Source organism: Salvelinus alpinus, chromosome 4 (genome assembly GCF_045679555.1).
Source record: "Salvelinus alpinus chromosome 4, SLU_Salpinus.1, whole genome shotgun sequence".
NCBI classification, from domain to species: domain Eukaryota; kingdom Metazoa; phylum Chordata; class Actinopteri; order Salmoniformes; family Salmonidae; genus Salvelinus; species Salvelinus alpinus.
Genome location: NC_092089.1, coordinates 78,683,665 through 78,691,990, shown reverse-complemented (window position 1 = coordinate 78,691,990; position 8,326 = coordinate 78,683,665). Strand labels below are relative to the sequence as shown.

The following is an 8,326-nucleotide window of genomic DNA, read 5'->3' as shown; positions in this document are numbered from 1 at the left end:
ACAAATTCTTATTTTCAATGACGGCTTAGGAACAGTGGGTTAACTGCCTTGTTCAGGAGCAGAACGACAGATTTTGACTTTGTCAGCTCGGGAATTCGATCTTGCAACCTGTCGGTTACTAGTCTAACGCTCTAACCACTAGGCTACCTGCCTGCTACATGTAGTAAAATCTTCTGGCATGGTCTAATAGTGTGCTTTAATGTACCCAAGTAACCCAACTATGTTTTACTATCTAAAGTTTTTTGGTTTACTGTCTAAAGTTATGGTTTAGAACGTATTTTCAACGTATAGAAAGGACGTAGAAAGGAATAAAGTATAGAAATAAGGGAGGAAGGAAGGACTCATCTTTAAAATATTCGAATGGGGCCTTCGGGTTCGGAGCCTGCCGTATTTCGTTCGAAACTGTCGCATGCATGTCGCAAGTTGACGTCACTTGCTGCCTATAAACTGCGAAACAGGCGTGGGGAGACTATTGAATTGATATATGAAATACATGTTATTGGATTTTTGTTCATCAAAGTCAAACATCAAGCAAAAATAATAGACTTGTCTAGGTAGAGAAGACCACAGTAAACGCGACCAACGAGGATGTTTAAAAAGTAGGTATTACGCATGATTTCCCTAGCTAACTTGCTATCTACATGACCAGGCAGCTAGTTAGCTAACTATAGCCACTTAGCTAGCTAACTATAACATGTTCTTAGTCTTCCAAATAGACTTATCAACTGATAACTCTTGATTAGCTTTCATTTGAATGGAGGGTCAAACTAACATGAATGTGTTTCTATTGTCTCGTTTCAGATTTGATGAGAAGGAAAATGTTTCCAACTGTATTCAGCTGAAGACCTCTGTAATCAAAGGCATCAAAAACCAGCTGTTGGACCAGTTTCCAGACATTGAGTCATGGCTCAACCATATCATGCCAAAAAAGGACCCTGTCAAAATAGTGCGATGGTAAGTCAAGAGGATAATCTTTTCCCCCTTATCAGTGGCCGTGTTTGAGACTGTGTGTACAGTCAATGGTTTCAGATCAGCAAGTCCATGATGCACCTCTCTGATTGAGGGGTTGGGTTAAATGCAGAATCAAATTTATTTATATAGCCCTTCGTACATCAGCTGATATCTCAAAGTGCTGTACAGAAACCCAGCCTAAAACCCCAAACAGCAAGCAATGCAGGTGTAGAAGCACGGAAGACACATTTCAGTTGAATACATTCCATTGGACAACTGACTAGGTATGCCCCTTTCCCAGTGTGGGTAAATGTTGACCGACTGACTGATCAACAAATAATAATTAGTAGTTATTTATGATCATGCAAGGTGATTTTTTTTTGATCAGTCAGTCGCAAGTCAACAGCACTGTCTGCTGCATTGTCGAACAAGTCCATTGTATTTTGAATATTTGTTGGCATCAGTTTTACTAGCCCAAGATGGACTGTGAAGGAGTGTAGGCTAGCCTACTCCTTACCATCCAAGGCCCTTAAGTTATGTCTAGAGGGAAATTGACTCTGGCATCCAAAACAGTCTGATACTCCATATAAATGTGAATGGATTCTCAATTGCAATTTGGTTCAAGAAATACAAGGCCCTCTACTTTCATATCACATCAAAATAATTTAACAAATGCAAAAAAGACTTATTCTACATTTTAACTGTTGCAGCCAACAGTATTTTTTTTACTTTCAACACTTTTCTAGCTTCCTTCTTCCGTAACACACAGGTGTTCGGAGATGCTGGATATCTATTTCGAAACGGTGTCGGGATTGTTGTACACATTGGCCGCGTTGCATGCTTCGGCTGAGAACCCAAGAGGGCTGGGTATAGCCCCCCTTGGGTGAACTAGAGAAGAGTTTGACATGTTGTTTTGTGTTCCGTCATCCAACCTGCAGCCATGAACACATTGAAATCTTGACGGTGAATGGAGAATTGCTCTTCTTCAGACAAAGAGAAGGACCGTTCTACCCAACCCTCCGACTGCTGCATAAGTGTAAGACCTCTGCTCTTTTTGATGTGCAGGTGTCTGATGAATTGCTGTGTTGCAGTGTACTGTTCAGTAAGTTTCTCTGTTCATATTTTACAGACCCCTTTATTCTTCCACACCAACAAGTAGACAAAGGGGCCATCAAGTTTGTCTTAAGTGGAGCCAATATCATGTGTCCTGGATTGACGTCCCCAGGCGCCAAACTCTACCCCTCTGCCTCAGAAACAGTAGTTGTATCCTTCCTATGACCGATTATGCTGATCATTTATGTTCAGTACAACATCTTATTGGGCTGTATTCTCAGTGTCTAATAGTGAAAGTGTTTATTTAGGATCAGGCCCCCTAGCCCCCATCCATGTAATCATATTCATTGTGATCATGATGATGCTTTCAGAAACTGAGGTCCAAGTTCCCGTTGGAAATGGCTTACCACTAGATCGGCCCTCAAGTCGGAGTTCCAAGTGGGAAACTCAGACCAGCATTTTGATACCAGAGTGTATGAGTCACTGACCTTTCAACTCTCTGACCAAAAGATGGTAAAACAAAGCCATTTACAACCTTAATAATGTGTATAATGTTGCAGTTTGACCCATACATCTGGTTTTACACATTTTAACCTTCTGATTTTATGTCGACGTTATGTCAGCTTGTAATGATGTCATACACCAACATTGGTGTTTTAGACACTTCCTGTTAGTATCAAGTGCATGTGAGATGGTGTTTCCTTGACAATTGGTTTCAGGCCATAATGGCGGAGGGCAAGCAACATGCGCTTTGTGTCGGAGTCATGAAGATGTCTGCAGAAGACATGTAAGTATCACATCGTGTGCTTTTTCCTATGTGGGTCTTTCTATAATCTAGGGTACCAGGGAGGATTTCCTACACTGAACAACTTGTTACAGCTGTTGATAAGTCATTGATAATAATCTGTAAAAAATATATTAATGTAATGACATGAAGAATAAGGGGGCATAGCTATATTCAATAAAATTCACGAGTTGATGTTTAACCCTTTATCATGGTTGGTGTCTTGATGGATTTTTCTCAAAATCGAGCAACATGAAACATTACTTTTCTGACCTTGCATTTAAGATGGCGTAAGATGGCGTTATCATGTATTAAGCATTAAATCAGTTAAATTAGACATTGAACTTGGACCCTTTAAGAATCCTGGATCTAGCTGTCAGACAGTTTTTTTTGTATAAAGCTCTCAGAAATGCAGTGCAGCTATTGTGGTGGAAAAACCACTCAGAAGGCAGTCCGATCTCAATATAAAAAGCTTTATTACGAGCATGCGTGCAAGGTAAAACCAATTCGACTCGCTCTTAGATTTCACAGACATTTATACAGACCCAGGATGGGAGGGGGTTAGGAATGCTGTGTTGCACATGTAGCGCTGTATTTTTCATGCCGTGATTACGTCATCTACCTATGTTATATAGGCATTCATGTCAGCTTTGACATCGGTTTTGCACAACAGCGTTAAACTAGACAGATCCGATGCCGACATTTGTAGCTAACATCGGCCGATTCTGATCTGCTTACCAATATATTGTGCATCCCTAGTTATATTACAAAAGGGCAACTTGAAACAGTGCGATTTGAGCATATCAGGGAACAGAGCAACCTTACAGACAAGATGAGGAACAGAATGACCTGTCCCTTCTACAGGTCATATAAAATAACAAATCAAAATGTACTCTTCCACAATCTCCCCTTTTTATGGTATCTCAGCATAACTAGTCCTTGTACTGGAGCTCTGTAAACCAGGGGTTTCAGACTTCCCTGTCTGGGGGGAAATTGCATTTCAGTCATAAGAATGTTCTGTCCCTCTTCTTCCAGATAGGGAGCAGAGGGGACAAACAGGTTAACATTATTGCTCACACTTTGCGTGAGAATCCGTTTGACACAAAGGCACATACAAGTTACCAGCCAATGAAAACATAAAAGGAACAGATGTTTACAGCATTGATAAGCTCACCATCTTCCCAGGAGAAAAGGCTCTCAGAATTGTTCAGTCACAATGGCTGATATAACCGATTCTCCTGCCTTAGATTGTTCTACCATCAGTCTGTCAGCCGCTAGAACCTGATTACTGACACTCATGGACAAGGCCTTAAGATTTTCCCCATGCTAGTATAAAGCAGTGGTAACTATAGCGGTTATTTTTTTCTAAGCATCAACAAGCTAGTATTATTAAAAAGTTCAGGCACCACTGGGTTGACTAGCTCTGCACCTATCAGAGTCCTAGGGAGAAGGGCATACTGGTCATCCATTAACAGGAATGATAGCATCCAAGCAGAAATCAGATGGAACTGGACAGGAGTGAGTGGTGTTTTTCAGGAGTCCAGTAAATAAGTTTCTGCAATAGGATCCATTTCCAGGTAGCAGTTCGTGTCTCATGTTATGGGGCGAAAACAGTTTATGGGTATGCATATCCAAAATTATCTATGAGATTGCAAAACCCAATGCTTCTAACCAAAAGAGTCACCTTAAAACCTAAACTGATACTGTCATTAACATGGTTCTAAAATAATTATGCATTGGTACTTGGATGCGCATTTGGTGTCCAGCTGATTTATTTAAGTGTGCTATTTTCTCACATCTGATCCAGGAAGGAATTTTCAGCTGTTGTGATAGCGCATGTAATGTTTGAGGAATGTCCAGAATATTTGTGACTCATTCATTACACCAGTGAAGACAGTTGTGCCTGGATCCACATTGGCTCTAATATCCCAAGATTGAACTGAGAAAGCCTCAAGGTAATGAGTTCCTTTACATATGTTTTTGCGCCTCGGATTGGACACGGAGTCTACAGGATAGACTATTGCACAACGCCCAGCGCTTTTCCTATTAATTATTCTGGATATATAGTGCATTTGCACCCCTTGACTTTTCACATTTTGTTTCGTTACAGCCTTGTTCTAAAATGTATTAAATAGATTTTCTTCCCTCAATCTACACACAATACCCCATAATGACAAAGCAAAAACAGTTTTTTAGAAATTTTAGCCAAATTATAAAAATATTTTATACATAAGTATTCAGACCCTTTACTCAATGCTTTGTTGAAGCACCTTTGGCAGCGATTACAGCCTTGAGTCTTCTTGGGTATTATGCTACAAGCTTGGCACACCTATATTTGGGGAGTTTCTCACATTCGTCTCTGCAGATTTACTCAAGCTCTATCAGGTTGGATGGGGAGCGTCACTGCACAGCTATTTTCAGGTCTCTCCGGAGTTGTTAGATCGGGTTCAAGTCCAGGTTCTGGCTGGGCCACTCGAGGACATTGATACTTGTCCCGATGCCACTCCTGCGTTGTCTTGGCTGTGTGCTTAGGGTCGTTGTCCTGTTGGAAGGTGAACCTTCGCCCCAGTCTGAGGTCCTGAGCGCTCTGGAGCAGGCTTTCATCAATGATCTCTCTGTACTTTGCTCCATTCATCTTTCCCCTTGATCCTGACTAGTCTCAGTCCCGCCGCTGAAAAACATCCCCAGAGCATGATGCTGCCACCATGTTTCACCATTGGGATGGTGCCAGGTTTCCTCCAGACGTGACACTTTCAGACGTGACGCATTCAGGCCAAAGAGTTCAATCTTGGTTTCATCAGACCAGAGAATCTTGTTTTTCATGGTCTGAGAATCCTTTAGGTGCCTTTTCGCAAACTCCAAGTGGGCTGTCGTGCCTTTTACTGAGGAGTGCTTTCCATCTGGCCACTCTACCATAAAGGCCAGATTGGTGGAGTGCTGTAGAGATGGAAGAACCTTCCAGAAGGACAACCATCTCCACAAAGGAACTCTGGAGCTCTGTCAGTGACCATCGGGTTCTTGGTCACCCAGACCAAGGCCCTTCTCCCCCGATTGCTCAATTTGGCTGGGCGGCCAGCTCTAGGAAGAGTTTTGGTGGTTCCAAACTTCTTCCATTTAAGAATGATGGAGGCCACTGTGTTCTTGCCTCGACACAATCCTGTTTGAGCTCTACAGACAATTCTTTCGACGTCATGGCTTGTTTTTTGCTCTGACATGCACTGTCAACTGTGGGACCTTTTATATAGACAGTTGTGCCCTTCCAAATCATGCCCAATCAATTGAAATTACCACAGGTGGACTCCCAAGTTTTAGAAACATCAAGGATGATCAATGCAAACAGGATGCACCTGAGCTCAATCAAATCTTATAAAAGGGTCTGAATACTTATGTAAATAAGGTATTTATTTTATTTTATAATACATTTGCAAATATGTCTAAACCTGTTTTCGCTTTGTCATTATGGGCTAGTGTGTGTAGATTGAGGGGGGGTTATTCACTAGGCTATGAAATGTTATTTACAGTGCATTCGGAAAGTATTCAGACCTTGACTTATTCCACATTGTTACGTTAGCCTTATTCTAAAATGTATTAATATTAATATGTATTAGAATAAGGCTGTAACGTAACAATGTGGAATAAGTCAAGGTCTGAATACTTTCCGAATGCACTGTAAATAACATTTCATAGCCTAGTGGGCTTATTCACAATATGATCTGGTAATGAAATAACATGAAACAGTGGTGGAAAACTTGACCGTAATAAATGGCTCAAGTAAAAGTTACCCAGTAAAATTCTACTTGAGTTAAAGTATTTGGTTTAAAATATACTTAAGTATCAAAAGTAAAAGTATAAATCATTTAAAAACCAGATGGCACCATTTAGTTTTTAATTTATTTACGGAAAGCCACAGACACACTCCAATATTAGGACGTAATTTACAAACTAAGCATGTGTGTTTAGTGAGTCCGCCAGATCAGAGGCAGTAGGGATGACCAGGGATGTTCGGTTGATAAGTGCGTGAATTTGACTATTTTCCTGTCCTGCTAAGCATTCAAAATGTAACAAGTACTTTTGGCAAATGTATGGAGTAAAATGTACAATATTTTAAGGAATGTAGAAAAGTAAAAGTAGTCAAATATAAATAGTAAAGTACAGATACCCCCCCAAAAAACGTAGGTAAAAATACTTTACACCACTGATGACAAATACATTTTGTTTTCCTTGTTACACCTGCAATTTTAAACAATACAAGGGGCTTGAAAGTAGCCAACTTGAATTTGGAGCTCAGAAATTCAAGTAGACTGCTGGTATAGGCCTACCTTGAAAATCAGACATTCACCTCAATTTGGTGTTTGAAAAGTCCTTGTAATTATTGTAGCCAATTTGTAAGTTCTGCTCCCATATAATTATCAGTTTCATTTTTGATCTGTTTTTGTGAGCGATGTGGCCAGTTTTGTTTCCCGCTGCTTCAATTGAAGGGCGTTGCCCTACTCTGTTGCGGTAAAACCACGTGAGGTTATTGAGGACGACATCTACTTTTGACGCTTTTTTGGGGAAGGGTGGGTTCTATTTTAGGGCCTATAAACAAATGACAATTAGGTGCTTGAAAAAGTCCCTGAATTTGACTTGCCAATGTATGTTTACTCTGCTTAAAGGATGTGTAGTCCAAGGTCTATGTTGTTGTATAGGTGGAGTTATGGGCCACTTTGCATATTTACTTTTATTCCTCTAAAGTACACATGTGGATAACATTTTCTTTCAAACCATTTTGAAATGTTGATCAGTCACACATTGGCCCCCTTATTTATAGAAAGACCCATTTACACCGCAGAAATGTACTTGTATGTGTACCCAGTGCAGGCTGAGGGGAGGACGGCTCATAATAATGGCTGGAACAGAGCAAATGGAATGGCATCAAACATATGGAAACTATTCCGCTCCAGCCATTAACGAGCCCATCCTCCCCAATTAAGGTGCCACCGACCTGTGTGTGTGTATACTACTGTACTTTTGTAAACTTGCCTAATGCTCATTTCACTTCACTTTTTTTGTGAGCAGAGAGAAAGTCAACAAGGGAGTAGGAGTTGAAACTGTTCACTATCTTAATGATGGACTGTGGCACATGAAGACGTATAAGTGAGATGTCTTCACCAACCCCCCTGGACAACGTGAAGCTCTTGACAGTGAGGCTGCCAGTCGATTGTTTACACCAATGGACTTAGCTGTGTAACTAGCTGGAGGCTTTGAACCAATCCCCAATTTAATGCACAAATAAAAACCTGCATTCAAGATATTTTCCCTTCTTTTTCACAGCCTTTACATTTCATGGTGTCGTTGGGATTCACTTGCTACCAGGAGCAAAACATTTGAAATGGATTGTAGATCATAGTACCACGTATATGCTGTTACATGGATTTATGACGTTAAATCAAATAAATAAAAATGGTCACATTCAACATTTCAGGTGTATGAATGAGAAAACAAGTAACCTAGCTGCCACTTGTCCATATTAAATCTACTCCAGGGTGTACAATGACG

At 40.6% G+C, this 8,326-nt stretch overlaps 1 protein-coding gene across 1 annotated transcript; it reads left to right on the top strand.

The window, feature by feature from the left end:
• Window positions 1-2: 2 nt before the first annotated feature.
• LOC139574505 (malignant T-cell-amplified sequence 1-A) lies at window positions 3-8,077 on the top strand. Its single transcript, XM_071399149.1, has 6 exons — window positions 3-599; window positions 802-954; window positions 1,890-1,987; window positions 2,081-2,214; window positions 2,724-2,791; window positions 7,847-8,077. The coding sequence occupies exons 1-6, from the start codon at window positions 589-591 to the stop codon at window positions 7,926-7,928; spliced, it is 546 nt and encodes a 181-aa protein (XP_071255250.1). The 5' UTR covers window positions 3-588; the 3' UTR covers window positions 7,929-8,077.
• Window positions 8,078-8,326: the final 249 nt, after the last annotated feature.